Consider the following 16,792-nt stretch of genomic DNA (forward strand, 5'->3'; position numbering starts at 1 on the left):
TTTATCATTATATAATGTCCTTCTTTATCTCTTGTGACTTTCTTTGTTTTGAAGTCTATTTTGTCTGATTCTAGTACTGCAACACCTGCTTTTTTATACTTGTTGTTTGCATGAAATATCTTTTTCCATCCCTTGACTTTTAGTCTGTTCATGTCTTTGGGTTTGAGGTGAGTTTCTTGTAAGCAGCATATAGATGGGTCCTGCTTTATTATCCATTCTATTACTCTGTGTCTTTTGATTGGTGCATTCAGTCCATTTACATTTAGGATGATTATTGAAAGATATGTAATTATATTGCCATTGCAGGCTTTAGATTCATGGTTACCAAAGGTTCAAGGTTAGCTTCTTTACTATCTAACCATCTAACTTATCTCACTTATTAAGCTATTATAAACACTGTCTGATGATTCTTTATTTCTTTCCCTTCTTATTCCTCCTCCTCCATTGTTTATATGTTAGGTGTTTTATTCTGTGCTCTTTTGTGTTTCCTTTGACTGCTTTTGTGAATAGTTGATTTTATTTTTTGCCTTTAGTTAGTATTCGGTTGGTCTGCTTTCTTTGGTGTGATTTTATTTTCTCTGGTGACATCTATTTAGCCTTTTCAGTGCTTCCATCTAGTGCAGTCCCTTTAAAATATCCTGTAGAGGTGGTTTGTGGGAGACAAATTCCCTCAACTTTTGCTTGTCTGGGAATTGTTTTATCTCTCCTTCATATTTAAATGTAATTGTGCTGGATACAGTATTCTTGGTTCAAGGCCCTTCTGTTTCATTGCCTTAAATTTATCATGCCTTTCTCTTCTGGCCTGTAAGGTTTCTGTTGAGAAGTCTGGTAATAGCCTGATGGGTTTTCCTTTGTAGGTAACCCTTTTTCTCCCTCTGGCTCCCTTTAATACTCTGTCCTTTTCTTTGATCTTTGCCATTTTAATTATTATATGTCTTGATGTTGTCCTCCTTGGGTCCCTTGTGTTGGGAGATCTGTGGGCTTCCATGGTCTGAGAGAATATTTCCTCCCCCAGTTTGGGGAAGTTTTCAGTATTATTTCTTCAAAGACATTTTCTATCCCTTTTTCTCTCTCTTCTTCTTCTGGTACCCCTATAATGTGGATATTGTTCCATTTGGTTTGGTCACACAGTTCTCTTAATATTCTTTCATTCCTGGACATCCTTTCATTTCTCTCTGCCTCAGCTTCTCTATTGCTTTTCTCTGATTTCTATTCTATTAATGGTCTCTTGCACCTCATCCAGTCTGCTCTTAAGTCCTTCCAGAGATTGTTTTATTTCTGTATTCTCCCTCCTGATTTCATCCCTTAGCTCTTGTATGTTTCTCTGCAAGTCCATCAGCATGGTTATGACCTTTATTTTGAAATCTTTTTCAGGAAGATTGGCTATATCTATCTCCCCAGGCCCTCTCTCTGGGGTTGTCTGTGTAATTCTGGACTGGACCAAATTCTTCTGTCTTTTCATAGCAATAGAGGTAGTCATAGACAAGTGGCACATGTGTCAGCTGGGAGACCAAAGTCCCTTCCTACTTGCTGGTCACCTTGCCCTTCTCTGCTGCCTGTGTTGGTTACCCACACACTGGGAGTAGTCTCTGGGTTAATCCCCTGAGCTTCCACTGGCAGGGCCACTGTCAGGGTTGCCCAGAGCCCTGTGGGGAGTGGCACATGTGCCAGGTGTGCTCTCCTGTTAGAACGGTGCCCCTTTGTGCCTTGCCCCTGCTTCCTCTGCCTGCAACGGGCAGCTGCACGCCAGTGGTGGCCACTGGGTGGTTGCTGTGGTCTCAGCCCCTCTCCCACTGCTCAGCCACTGTGGCGAGGCAGCTCTGGCTGGAGGAAATAAATGGCAGGCTGCTTATCACTGTGAGGGGCTTCAGGCCTGCACTGCCTCCCTGGGGGTTGGGGTGCCTGAAGGTCCTCAGGATTCCCTGCCTGCTGGGCTGAGTGTGCTGGGATCATTCCATCCAGCTGTGAATCCCTTGTGCCTTTAAGACTTTCAAAAAGCACTCACTTTTCTTTTGTTCCAGGGGAGCCAGCTGCAGGAACCTGCTCGCAGATTTTACTTTTCCATTTCCCTAATATCCAGCACACCATGCACTGTGTGTCTGTGCCCCCCGTGTGGATTACTAGGGCTGGGTATTTAGCAGTCCTGGGCTCCCTCTCCCTCCCTGCTCTGAGTCCTTTCCTCTCACCGGGGAGTTGGGGTTGGGGGGAACACTTGGGTCCCTCCGGGCCGTGGCTTGTATCTTACCTCCTTCGTGAGATGCTGGGTTCTCGCAAGAGTAGATGTAGCCTGGCTATTGTACTGTATCTTCTGGTCTCTCTTTTAGGAATAGTTGTATTTGTTGTATTTTCAAAAATATGTATAGTTTTGGAAGGAGATTTCTGCCGCCCTACTCATGCTGCCATCTTGGCTCCTCCTCTCCTATTTCCAGTTTTTATCTGCTAAAATTCTATATCTGTTCACCGATTTTTGTATAGTTTCTGTTCTTAATTGTGATTCCTCAGCTGTTCATTCCTTATGACCATATTTTGCTTTAAGTCCTTGAAAATACTTTTAATAACTGATAATAGTCTCTTTATGTTCTTGCTTGCTAATTCCAATGTCTGAGTCATCTTGGTGTCTGTGCCCTATAATTTGTTTAATTTCTTGATTAGTGACCACATATTTCTACTCTTTGCATGTCTAGTAGTTTTTGGTGGACAACTTTTTTCTGGACATTGTGAAAGATATATTGTAAGGCAGCTGGATTAGATTGCCTTTTTTAAAAATCAATTGTTGAGTTTTGTTCTGGCAAACAAGTATTTGCTAGACACTATCCTTCCTTCTGTTAAGATTTGGTTTCAGTTTTGTTAAGTAAGCTAAAGTATAGCCTTAATAAGCAGGTTATCTATGTAACTTCTGGCTTCTTGAGTATCTTATCTGAGTGCTGGATGTGTTAATGAGATCTGTCCACTCTAAGTGGTTCTTTAATCCAATGTTTCCCAGCATCTACTGACGTCAGATTCTCTCTTCTGTGGATGTTGCTTTCTATGAGGCCTCACAGAAATTCACCTTGCATACAGTTAGTGCAGGCTTTGACCAAGGACTGGGCAACTCTAAAGCAGCTCCCTTTCTTCAGTGCCCTGCCCCAGAACTTTCAAATATGTCAGCAGCTTTTGCTCTATTCTGTGCCTTCTCAGAGAGAACTTTGCTTAAGCTCTACTTTCTTTCAGAAGCTGGAATATTGTACCAAGTTACAGAGTTGACAAGAGACTGGGAGATTCATTTTATGTATTTATCTTCTCTCAAAAATCATACTGCCTGTTGCTCAGTACTTCAAAACAGTTGCCACATATGTTTTCTCCAGCTATATAGCTATTTATGGAGGGAGGACATGTTTGGAATTATGTACTCCAACCTAGCCAGAAGTGCAAGTATAAATATGTTTTTAAATTTTGAATTATGAAATATGTAATATTTCCTGTGTAAAGAAAAAAATGGAAAATAAGATTGGCACTAATGTACCAAACACAGATGCAAGGTCAACAATTCTACATATTAATCTCAAATACCTGGCCTTTTCACAACGAATTGAAACTTTAGAGATACAGTTAAAGTATACACTTTTGGTTATCTATTACTGCATAATACACTACTCTACAGCTTATTAGCTTTAAACAGTAACCTTCATTTTTTTGTTCAGTATTCTACAAATTGAGTAAGGACAATGAGGACAGCTTATCAATGTCCCACATGGCTTTACCTGGGAAGACTGGTTATACCTGTTTCAGTTGGGTCTTGAAGAAAATGCTTGGCAGTCCTGTTGGTGTTAGTTGTCAGTCTGGAGCTCTTGCAGGGATGTTGGCTGGGGGTCTTTGTTCTCTTTCACATAGCCTCTCCATATGGCTGGTTGAGTTTCTCACGTCAGAGAGATTTTGGATAATCAGATTTCTTATAAGGCAACTGACTTCTTTCAGAGAATGAAAGCAAAAGTTGCCTAGCCTTTGTAATGGCTCCTAAGTCTCAGAATGTTACTTCAGCTACATTTTATTGATCAGCATAGTCACAGGTCCAGTCCAGATTCAGTGGGAGAATAATTAGAGTCCACATTTTGATGGAGGGTTTCAATGTAATATTGCAGGAGGGCATGTGTTTTAGGAAATTATGTGATCATTTTGTGCAAATATCTATGGCACACATTTTCACACATGTCTATTCCTGACTGCTCTACTCAGGCAGCAATGATAATTGATATGTAAAGCATTCTCCACGTAGAGCCAAGCAAAATATTGAGGAAATTTCACAAATGTCTTATAGAACAAAGATTCTCTACATGTGTTTACCTAAGGATTTGTGAAGGGTATCATGTTGCTGACAGCTTGATCTGCAGTTTTATTCTCATTCCTTTTTTTCATTTGAATTTATAGCCCTGACTTACTAGTTACAGTTATCATGGGGAAAAAATAACATGTAGAAAAGTTGTTTCTTAACTTAAGGGTCTACTGCAGAAAACTGATAGCAGGGTTCATCCTATAAGAACAGATTCCAATCTATCCCAGGTTAAACGTCTTTAAAACCTCCCTCAATACCTAATTTTCTTTAAGGAAACTTTTGTTGAAAAGTACATAATCACAAAAATGTCACACTGACTTTAGTAATACTTGTGAATGAATTTATATTAATCACAACTGTACTTGTGTTCACTTAAAAAATAGAAATGCACTTTATGAGAGATTTATATTTTATGCATGTAGTTGAAAATATAGTTGAAGCATACTCTTTTGGTTATCTATTACTGCAAAATACACTACAGCTCATTAGCTTTAAACAATTCTTAATGATTCTTGATAATTCAAGATAATTCTTGATGTGTATATGAGTTTGTGGAACTTATCATAATAATTCCAACATACAAGCTATTGCAGCCCAGGGGTTAGGAACCTTTTTCCATAACTCACGCTACTGAATGTTGCTTTAGCTCTGTGTTAGTTCTTGGTCCTCCTTATGTTATGGTCCTTGCACAAATCAGTACCGGTTCCAGTACACTTAATATCCTGGATGAGAAAACTGTTGACTCTTACCCTAGTCCCTGCTGATGGATGTGGATGAGATTCCCTTGCCTTAGCTCCATAAACTCACTTTTTAAATCATTGTTTCTTGCCTGCACTCATCGCAGCCATGGAAAAATCTCCCAAATGACGATGGTGTCCATAATTTATTATTATTCTTTCTTTTCCTTCTTTTTCAACTAGAAATGCATTTATATATGATAAATAAATGGCCCTTAAACAAAAAACAGGCTTGAGGGGAAGGTGGTATTAGCTGAAGTTTCCTCTTGGTAAAACAAGGTCCTCTGTCATTTTAAGTCCAGTTTTTTTTCTAAATGTGTTAAATTGTCTACTATCTATTGAACTGCAGTTTTATTCTCATTCTTTTTCATCATTTGAATTTATAGCCCTGACTTTCTAGTTACAGGTAACACGGGGAAAAAATAGCATGTAGAAAAGTTGGTCTAGATTTCTTTTTCTAAAAACTGATTACTGAAAAACACATTTTTCTTAAAAAATTATATTTTAAAAATATTGTTTGATCAGTATAGTCATGATCTGCTTTATAATTCTTTACTACGTTTTATCCAACAATTTATACAATACATATTTTATGAGCAAATATTATGTGCTAACACCATTCTATTATAAAAGAATACAGTAGTAGTAGTTACAGTTTGAAGTACATGACACAGTAGTAGCCCACTTAGACAAAGTTCCAATCCTCTTGGTAGTTTGGATAGACATAATAAACATTTAAACATATAATATCTGCAGGATAACTGACTTGGAGAGATAAAAACAACTGGGCAAGATGTGGGACGACAGGGATTCAACTACTATTTTAGATAAAGGGAAGATGGCATTTGAGCACATGCCTGAACAAAATTGGATGCACACATCATGGGTTTATTTGTCATAGAGTGGGGTGGGGGCAAGAGGGCTTTCCAGAAAAAGGGACCAGTTAAGTAAAAAGGCCCTTGGGAAGATAAATGAGATAAGCCAATATATATATTAAGAAGGAGGGTAGGATCATATCTATTAAGTGGTAACAATCAGCCAATAAGAGGAGGGCTGAGAACTGACCCTGGATTTGGCAACATGGATGTCATTATTAATGCTTATAAACATTTTATTTTAGAGCACTGGCCTATAATCAGAATGGGTTCAGAAAAGATAGAGAAAGTAGGAAGTGGAGATCATAAAATAGATGAATATTTCAAGGAGGTTTCCTACAAACAGGAGCAAAAAATATATTAATAGCTGATGGGGAATTTTAGACCAAAGGAAGTTTTTGTTAAGGCAGAGGAATTATAGCATGTTTGAATGTTATTGTAAAGTATTTAGCAGAGAGGAAAAAGACACAATGCAGTGGAGAGATTATTTTGGGAGTAATATCCTTGAGAAAGTGAGAGGATGAGGTCTTATCAGGACTGATATTCAGCAGATATGTACAACCACAGACATAATGAACATTAAAATAGTAATACTTTCACACTGGTTTGTAATTTAATGCTGTCCTGAGCCCTCTGAATGCCCCCAACTTCACCTAGATTATGCCTCCTTCCCCTTAGGACGCCCTAGAACTCCCACCATCCAGAAACAAGACAGTAACACCTGGAACAGGAGGAAGATTCACAACCTGCTCTGGTGCTATGTTTGTACATCTGCCATTATTATTATTATGTGTTTTGCTTATCATCCAAGGATCCAGTGCATTGTGGAGGTGTTAGTCTTAGGAGAAATAGGCAGGCAGGTTGATAGATTTGGAAAAGTTGAGATTGGGAGTCTTCTTTTCAATGCTTTTATTTTCTCAGTAGCCCAAGAAACTAAGAGTAAGGATTGGCAAGGGACCTTGTAGTTATGAGATAAGAAGGTATGCAATTGGTGTCCAAAGGAATAGGAAATGAATTGATCTAGGTAATATGCAGAATTTATAGCAGATTAACCTTGGTTGAGAAACTGCCATGCAAGTAGGTCAGAGCAAGATAGATGCAAAGAAATTGAAAGTATCTTGTAGAGAGTGATTATAAAAATAGGTCATAGACTTTAAACTCGTGAAGAAGAAAGTAGGAGCATAGCGTCAGGTGAGAATCAAAACAAGGTGGTAGAGCAAATAAATTATGGGCTCTGGTGGTGTTGAAGGATTGCTCAGGTTGAGATATTAGTAGGACTGAGTTGGAGAGATAGAAATGGTAGGTGAAGAATGGGGTTTGAGACTAATGAAGGATCACAGTTTTTAGTAATGACAGATTCTAGCGAGTGACCTGGGGAACATTTGGCTGAGATGGGGAGGGGTATAAAATCACTGGAAGGATCCTAGTCAAGGAAAGAGAGATCAGATTATGAGGACTGCCTTTATAGACATTGAAATCACCAAGTTATGTGATAATGGGCACAGTAGAAAGAAACTATCATCTTTAAGGAACAAGAAGTTACCCCGAGGTGTGCAGATAATTGCCATAAGGAAATGTAGTGAGTTGTAAGAGTTGGGTATGAGCATCAAAGAAGCTAGACATATTTAAGAAGAGGAGATACATATGTTCTAGGAGAGACAATAAGAAAAAAATAATACAACCACGCACCTCCAGGTACAGTGGTATATAGGATGTGTGAGAAGATACAGCCACTAACTTTGAGGGCTGCTGGAAAAACAATTCCCTAGGTGACACCTGGGTTTCAGTGAGAATGTGGCCCTCTGCAAGCCAAGGAGAGGGCTCAGAAGCAACCCAATGTGTCAACACTTTGATCTTGGATTTCCAATCCCCAGAAGTGTAAGAAAATGAATTTCTGCTGTTTAAGTCACTCAGGCCATGGTATCTTGTTATGGTGGCCCTACCAAACTAACACTGTCTCCTTGGTGAAGTTGGAAAACCAGTTCTAATTACAGCTGCTTTTTGGGAAGTGCTTTCTTAGAGTATGGTGGTGAGGTAGGAAGCATTTGGTGTCAAGAAGAGGGAAAGGTCTTTCTAGGGCCATGTGTCACTCTGTGGGTCCCCTTTCTTGTCTTGTAAAGGTCCAGTATCATTTGTTACTTGACCATATCACTTTCTGTTAGCCTTTAATTTGTGATTCTTACTGGTAATAGAGTTGGTTAACTATGTTCATTATTTTTTATTCAAATGATTATTGAGTGCCTATTACTTGCCAAGTACTATCCTAGATGTAAGGTATAGCAGTGAATTCAACATGTTCAAAATCCCTACCCTCATGGAGCTTACTATCTATGTTTCTCAAAGCTTTTAATCTTCTTACTGGAGTTCTTATGACCAAACTCTCTCCAGTTCAATCCACATCTTTATTATTCCCAATTAACCTTCTTAAAGTAAAAATTATATAATATAACTCTCCATCTAAAAGAACCAAATCAGTTACCAGTTCCATACTGGCTTATAAATAAATCCTATTTCTCCCTGTAGCATTTAAGTTGTGATTTAGCCCTGAATTACTTGTTTGAGACCTGCTGAAAATTACGGATTTGTACTCCCTCTGGGAAGCCTATCCTTTGATTCTTTTTGCCTTAAAACTGGCATTTTAAGATGCTAAAAGATATAAACTTGTTACAGGAATTTGCCATACATTCATTTTCTATTAAATAAATACTCAAAAGATATTTAAGTATTACCTATGTTGTTCTCTGTCACATGTTGGAAGGTGCTGGTCCTATAACCCTGAGCTCTAAGTATTTGCTCAGGTTGGAGCAGATACAAAGTAAGCGTGGAATTAGAGAAGAAAAGCCAGACTATTTGGAGAATCCAGATCATCTGCTCCATCAACTGGACGTGACCCCTGGCCACTTTTCATTACTTTTTTGGTTGAAGGCAGCTAATTCCCTAAACAACAGGCATGGCTTTGTATATATATTTTTCATTTTTCTCTAGGGCAGAAACGTGAATATTTTTAAGGAAAACAAAGCAGTGACCCTTTGGCATATGTTACCATATCAGTCAGATCCAGGCAGGAAACAAGCTACACTCAAAATAGTTTAACTGAAAAGAATATAATGAAGAGATTATTTACAGAGGTGTGAGTATGGGTTAAGGGAACTAGCAACAGAAGGAAGTCATTATCATCCTACATCTAAAGTGGCAGTGGAAGGAAATGGTATTATTAGAGACCTATGGGACTTGGAGCCAAGAAAACAGGCCTCTAAACAGGCATCCTAGTCAGAGGGACACAACATGGCCAAATTTTTGGTCTAGCATAAGGGGGAGGAGAGTGTAATGCATGCCCAGGTATTTCTCTCCTCCCATCTTTTGATTTTCTGCTATTACTTCACTTTGGTTGAACTCAATAGAAAGCACAAATCTATGAGGCCCTGGGGATATACATATTCATTAACGTTGGCCTCCCAGGGCAAAGTGTGGCAGAGAAGTGGAGACAATGGATTTGGAGAATAAAACAGCAAGTACTGCAATTATAAATATTGTCTATGACCACAGCAAGTTTAAAAAATTAACTAGAAGGCAGGGAACTTAAAAATCCCCCAAAAACTACCTTTCTGATATCACCTCCTTTGTATTCACATATTTAACTTCCTGGGTGTTCTTCCTAGGGGTTGGAAAACTTTTTCTGAAAAGGGTCCAATATTTTGGACTTTGAGACTTAAGAGGCAACATGGAAAATTTTACGGTGTATTTATACGACCACTTAAAATGTATATAAATATATAAAAAACAGTCATTCAGATTCATTCAAATCAGCTGGATTTGGTTTGTGGGCCATAGGTTGCCAATCTCTGTCCTAGAAATGTCCCCTAAATTTTTGAAGCCTAAAGTCTTCTATTTTTTCAGTGTCAAGTTCAAATAGTATCTCCTCTATGTGGCCTCTCATACTGGGACTATGAGTTGTGAGTGACAGAAAAGTTACTTTTACAATCTTAAGACAGTAAAATTATTAGCTTAAATTGAGAAATGCTAGGAGTAGATCCCAGAACCAGGGAGCTGCAGGAAGCCCAGCTGTTCCAGAAACCTCCTGGTAACATCGGAACATCCCCTCCTCACTTCTTTTTCTCTTACCATTGCTTCTGTCTTCAGTTTGCCTTCATTGTTTACTAGGGAGGGCAACTGTCCACAGGAAATAGAAAGTATCTGTCCCTCCTTTTGTAGGAGTCCCAAGGAAATATTCTGCGGGACTTGTCTTGGCCACACACCATCCTTAGATGTACACGTGTGGGCGGAGAAGGGAGGAAGAATGGTGGTGGCCAGGTTCCATGACTGCACATGTCAGGGAGAGCTGAGGAGTGTTTCTCAGAAGGGAGAATTCTGTTGCCAGGAAATGCAGACAGGAGATGTTGTCTATTTTGGGGAGATAAAAAATGTCACACTAACAGTCCAATGCATGACATGCCATAAAAGAGATAGGTCTAACACACGTTTTATCCCTAATACCTAACATCACAACTTGGTAGAGAAACATTCATGCGTTTTTGATGAATGGATGAGTCAGTTCTCCCAGCTGGTTGTGAATACTCTGTCTAAACTGGCCCAGATTTTTGTCAGCTGTTCTCTAGTTCCGTACGTTGTGTTAGAGGTTTTTCATGCCCATATGTTATGTTTCCTCTAATCTAGGGAGGCAAAGAGTGCGTGAGACAGCCAGGCAACAGGAGGCATCCTGTGGAAATCTCCGTCTGAGAACCAGAGCACAGAACGCTGAATACACCGGCGACAGGAACGATTATGTTCTGGGTGACCCGAGCAGCCCTTTTGTTAAGGACTTCGGGACACAAAGCCTCTGTGGAGAGCGGCGACCCTCGGCTGGGAGGAGGCCGGGCCTGGGGGCGGGGGCAGAGCGGGGCCCCAGCCTCGGGCGCGTCACGCGGCACCAAAGAGACAGCAGGAGGCGGCCGCGGGAGCGGATCCGAGCTTGCCAGACGCTGGCAATTGCGGCTGCAGACCTGCCGCTCCCCGCCCCCCGCCTCCCCACCAGGCCCGCCTGCCCGCCCGCCTTTTCTGTCTCCTCTCTCCCTCCGTACTGGACGGCCCGGGCCCATTTCCGGCCTCGGATATTTGGTATCGATCAGGGGCGGGGGGCGCGGGAGCAGGTGGCAGTGGCCGGGCAGCTGGGCCGCCAGCCTGGTGCGCCGGAGTCGGTTTCCTGTCGACCCTGCCGCCATCCCTCCCCTGGCCACCTACTCCCTGCCCGGGGCGGTGCGCGCCGCCGGCCGGACTTTGCGCCGCCTTGGGCGCTGCTGCTGCGCGCGCGGGGCCGCGCTCGGTGCGGGCGGCGGCCGGGACCCCGGCCCAACATGGCTGAAGTCAGCATCGACCAGTCCAAGCTGCCGGGAGTCAAGGAAGGTAGGGCCCGGGGCGTGAGGCTCGCGGGCGCCTCCCCTCTCCCAGCCGGGGTTCTCTCCAGGCAGGGTAGCCGTCATTTCGGCGGCCGTGTTCTTGCTCGGAGCCCGCCTTGTGCTGGCCTGTCCCGGCCGTGCGGAGAATGGAATTTAGGCTCTTCTCTGGTTCCTTCGGAGAGTCACTTAGATTCCAAGCCTCATTTTTTTCCACTGTAAGAAGATGGGGGAGAGAGGATGGCACCACCCTCAGCAAGTGGTTGTGCAAATGTTCTAGTGCATAGCAAAACCCTGGTGAGCGCTCAAGAGCTGGGCAATCTGGTTTATTCGGGTCTTGAAAAATCAAGGCCCAGCCTAGCTGGCTTGAAGGCTAGGAAGTGGGGAGGGGTTGACGTCCAGTTGCGTGTGGAGCCTTTGTTTTGAAACTTGACTCTTTCCCTCCTTCTCTCCACTTTTTCTAGCCCAGCCTCTGGCTGGCTGACTTATCCACTTTCCTCAAGGTTTAAAAGTTTAGTCTTGGCACTGCCCAGCACGGGCGGGCAAACGGACGGGAAGCTGCTATAAGCATATTTTAACAAAAAGCAGCAAGGATGGGGGCAGGGGACTAACTAGTGACCTTACTTTTTCGTGGTACGCTGTACTGATACCCTGAAAAATAAAGGCTCATTAGTACGGTCCGGCTTGGTTACCGGCTAGTATACCGGTGACTTCCCTTCCATGGTTTCGTCCCCTGCCCAAGACCTAGCATTTTTTTCACTTGAGATCTTGGTTGCTGGATCATCTTAGTCTTTAGTTACCTTTAGCCATTCTTTGGTCCCAGGAAGCATAGAAGCCCCCGAGTGCTCTCCGGGCTTTGTGTAGATGTCATGTTTCAGCTGAGCATTGTGGTCTGCGGTGTCTTGGGAACGTGCAAATGAAAATAGGAATCTTGGCTTTCTTGAAACTGCGTGTTTCATTGCCAACTCGATTTGACTCAGATGGTGTTGTGAGTGTTTAGGCCGATCCCTACCCCCGTCAAATCCCAAGAGTTCCGAATATTAGGAGACAGAGTTACTGGTTTTATGTGGAATGTTTAAAGGGCTTGAGCTTGTCCTATTGTTCTTGAGGGGTATTGGCGTTTAGGCCTGAGATTGTAGTAGTGGTATTTTTTTCAACCTTTTGGTTCCCAGCCTGACTTTGGTGAGGATTATGGCATTCACATGTAAATGTAGTTTTCACAGCAATGTCAAGACCCTGGGCCTGAGGGATAGGGAAGACAAATCAACACTTTGAAAGTCCTTTATTTTGAGATTGTTGGCCTTAGCCTTTGGCAATCAATGAGTGCGTGCGTGTGTGTGTGTGTGTGTGTGTGTGTGTGTGTGTGTGTTGTCTCAAAGAAAAGTGGTCCTTGTGTAGTGTGTAGTCCTTCCTTGGGGGTGGGTAATGAGTAGAATGAGAACTGGAATTCAAACAGTCTCAACATTAAGCATACAGTGCTATGATTTTACCCAGTTCCCTGTGTATGTCAATGATGTGGAACAAACTTGTAACTCATTTTCTGTATATGTTTTTATATTACTTTTAGGTCTCCTAGTTTCTAACCAAGACATGAATGATTTATTCTGGTATATTCTTCCTCAAGGGAGTCAACAAATTCTGTCTAAAAATGCAAGATTTCTCAGTTTAGCACATTTGAATTGGCTTTCATTTTGTGTAGTATGGTGTTTGACAATCCAGTTTACATAATACAGTAAATTGGTAAGGAAATTTAGTGTGGTTCTTTTATTTACAATTAAATATTGATCTGTTTTGGCCGTGGTCAGAAATTGTTGAGAGCATTGTCTTTGTAAGTATTTGACTTTTCTTGTTAGAAAAAAGTCAAAGGAAATGTATTATCCTAGAAACATCCTAATGGTGGTGTAGTTTTTGATCTGGGAAGCATTCAAGTCTGATAAAGTGTAACTTTATCTAATATAACTCTTAATTATGTCCCAGTTACTCCCTAACAGTGTCTTTGAACCCTAATTTAAAGAGAAAAAAGCTGGTTCCCATATATATTGGATAAAATATACACATTGAGACTGTTCTTAATACTGAAATGCCAACTCAGTTTGAAAAGGAAGTTTAGTAGCAATCTTAATATTAATGTTACTTTTCTTATTATTAAGAAATATGGCACAGATTTTTAAGTCCCATTTAAAAAAAATTAGTCTCCTCCACATCTTTTTACAGTCTAATAAACCTTTGGTAGGTTTATATGCAATTACAATTTGGGATCATGGGGTAGATTCCAATAGAGATTGAAAATGCAGTGGTTGGGAGCTCTGGGATTTTTGTTGAGACCATCTCAGCAGAGATCATGGGTAGCAGATGACATCAGGGAGGGATAATATCTGAAAATTTTCCTTTCTAAGTTAAATCCAATGCTCACTTACTTAGTTTTAAAGTAGTCAAAGATATTCATCATTTGGACAGAACTTAAAAAAAATTATTACAGTATTTTTACTTTCAGAAATCTCTTAAACTAGGAGATAAAGATACTTATTTTAGTTCATTTGTAGGTGAAAAAGGTAAATGTCAAACACATTCTTTCTTGTTTAAAAAGCATATTTGGAATATCTGCATATTTTTTGTAATGGAACTAGTGTTGTCAGTGTTGAGGAATAATGCTTTATTTCTTCTGAAACTTCTAATTCCCAGCCAGTTTTCTTTATTAGTTAATGTGTAACACAGATGCATCATGCAACTTGTGAATGTTAGACAAAGGTATGTCACGTTCCGATAATATTCTGAAAGTTTCCTGGTTTAGATCAGACCTGGGAATTTATTTTTCTATAATAATCTATATAATCTAAACTTAGATTTTTTTCTGGTCAATTTTAGCTCCTTTGCTGAATTCTCTTTCTGAAACAACAATTTAGATTCTCCACTTTCCATTGTGCTCCCTTCAATTGGGAGGGACTGTGATTCCCATATCACTACTTAATTTGAATCCATCACTTACCACTGTTTTCTTGTCCTTTCCCTCATCTAACAGAGTTTTCACATTATCTTAAAAGTTTTGATCAGCAATCTTAGCCTGTTCATCCATTCCATTTCTAGACCTTTTAACATATATCATCGCTTTTGTAATTTTTTAGGCATTAGAGTTTTCCCACTTATAGCGATTTAGCACTTACATACTAATTCTCCCATCATATGTTATCGCTAACCTTTTTTCTTTTCTTTTAGCAACGAGGAAGTTTATAATGTATTTTTACTGTTCTTCAGATGGGAATTTCCACCATTTCCACAGTTGGGTAACTGTGTGTGTGTGTGTGTGTGTGTGTGTGTGCACATTTAGCATCTGAAAGAGGTTCACCTAGTAGTGACTTACTTCTTGAATTAAAGGTAGCTAGCTATTCTGAGTATACCCTTTTTCTTTTTTGAAAGATACAACTTAACACATTTTCAGAAATATGCCTAGAAAGCACTGATTCATTTTAGGTCCAGAACACCCCAGTGGCATAATGGGGTAAATTAAATTAATGGTATAAATTCAGAGCATTAAGGGGAGAGATAGAAAATTATGTCTGGTGCAGTCAGTTAACCAAGTGGTCCCCACAATCTAAAGCGTATCATATGCGCATGAAGCTGGTTAACATGCTGCCAGTGTCAGGGAGATGTACCTTATCTGGCTCCAGGGCATACTCACTTTCTCTCGTCTTCAAAATTCTACAGCAGGTTTTCGTTGTTTTAATGGCTCAATGTTTCCCCTGAGTTGGGATGTTTGTGTCTTCCATATCTTTCTTTACTCTTACCTGGCTTAAGGTTTTTCACATAGCCAGTAAATATCCAGCAAATACTTGCATGTGTGAATGAATGAATGAGTGGATGAATGAATGTGTTATTAAAGGCTCCCTGTTGGCTCAGAGATCGTGTCTCTGGCACAGTTATTTCATATTCCTTCTCAAAGTATCAGCTCTTAACAGGTAGAGATAATGCCTTTTAAACATGGGTATCATATATCATAATGCCAAAATGAAACTTATAAAAACTTTTACTCCTTTTTTTCCCAATGTTTATTTGAAAAAAAAGATTCTTTCTTAAAAGAATTAATACTTAAAAAAATATGTTATTGATAAAATATTTTAATAAGCATTTCTGATATTAATTTTTAAAAACCTAACAGTTTATTAAAGGACAGCTTATTCCATGTGAGAAACTGTAAAGTAAACTGGTATTTTAAAAAAACATCTCAAAGTGGAAGGCATAAGAACCACTGATCTAAGCCAACCTCATTTTCCAAATTAAAATCTGAGGACCGCAATGGGGAGTGACCAAATCACTGAGGATAAATAGCTAGGAACTGGCACTCTGGGGCATAGAATTTGAAAGGTTTAAATCAATGAATATTTAAAATTCAATTTTTCCTTCTCTTTCCTTTCCTACCTTCTCCCTCCTTTCCCTCTTCCTTCTCTCCACCTTCTCCCTTCTCTCTCCTTTTTTTCTCTCTCCCCCTCCTCCTTTTAAATTTTTCTGTATTTTCTGTAGATACGTAAAGTGTATGCCTAATGTGTTTCATTAATACTGTCACATCTTGAACACAGTAGAATGAAAATAATGAATGACAAAATAATTTCAGAGATTTTCTGAAGTTATTTTAGGGATAATGGTTGATGTGAATGTTAATGAGTTAATGTAGCTTCTGTTTTATTTTTAAATTATAAACCTTTCTTAGGTGTTATTTTTGATTCAGGAAATGAATTAATAGTAAGTGAGCTACAGGAGGTCACACTCTTGCCTCAGTGTTTTCTCCTATCTAAAAAATGTATTTCTTTTCTGGTATACCCAGACCGAAGGGTCTAATGTTTAAAGGCTCAGATACTTTAAAATTAAGCATATTAGGGAAATAAAGAAAGCCATAGGCCATGGTGTTCTCACAGTTCTTGTCAGGCATAGAGAAGTTTTTATTGAGATAAATGAATTTTGCCTGAGTGACAGAAAACAATATGATACTCTACTGCTCATAAAGAAAGCAGTTATAGATACCGTAAAATCTTCTTGAATCCCTGTTTTCTAAGTATGGGAGCACATTTTAAAATGAACTACCCTGCTCTATAAGGGAAAAAATAAACCTTATCACAGCTATGTTTGCAATTTCAGATAAAGCCACTGGAAGGTCCATTGGATTAATGTTTTTAACTGATGACATGTTTAGAGGTGTTCGGTGCTTCAAAACTATAAAATTAGAATACCCTAGATCTTGGATAGACCTAGAAAAGATAATTGGTTTTTCTATTCAGAAGAACCTTGAAGATTATGTAGACCATTTATTCCTAGATGTTGGAATTTAGAAACCAATGCAAAAGAGGGCATGACAAACAAACAAAACAAGAGCTGTTTATTTTTACAATTAAGTTCATTAAAAAAATTCACACATTAAGGTATGTATGTATGCATATGATAATTGTTAACTATATACTGACATAAAAACAATGAAAACTTTCTAATAAACCA

The 16,792-nt window shown here is 39.8% G+C and overlaps 1 protein-coding gene across 4 annotated transcripts in view; it reads left to right on the top strand.

The window, feature by feature from the left end:
- Positions 1-10,595: 10,595 nt before the first annotated feature.
- CCDC50 (coiled-coil domain containing 50) overlaps positions 10,596-16,792 on the top strand; it is a 145,672-nt gene continuing 139,475 nt past the window's right edge. For all 4 annotated transcript variants that reach the window (XM_057501172.1, XM_057501179.1, XM_036933185.2 and 1 more), the window contains exon 1: positions 10,596-11,321. In XM_057501172.1, coding sequence (XP_057357155.1) covers positions 11,273-11,321 — 49 coding nt within the window. In that variant the 5' untranslated portion in view covers positions 10,596-11,272. The remainder of the gene's footprint in view (positions 11,322-16,792) is intronic.

This window comes from Manis pentadactyla, chromosome 1, assembly GCF_030020395.1.
Source record: "Manis pentadactyla isolate mManPen7 chromosome 1, mManPen7.hap1, whole genome shotgun sequence".
Lineage (NCBI taxonomy): Eukaryota > Metazoa > Chordata > Mammalia > Pholidota > Manidae > Manis > Manis pentadactyla.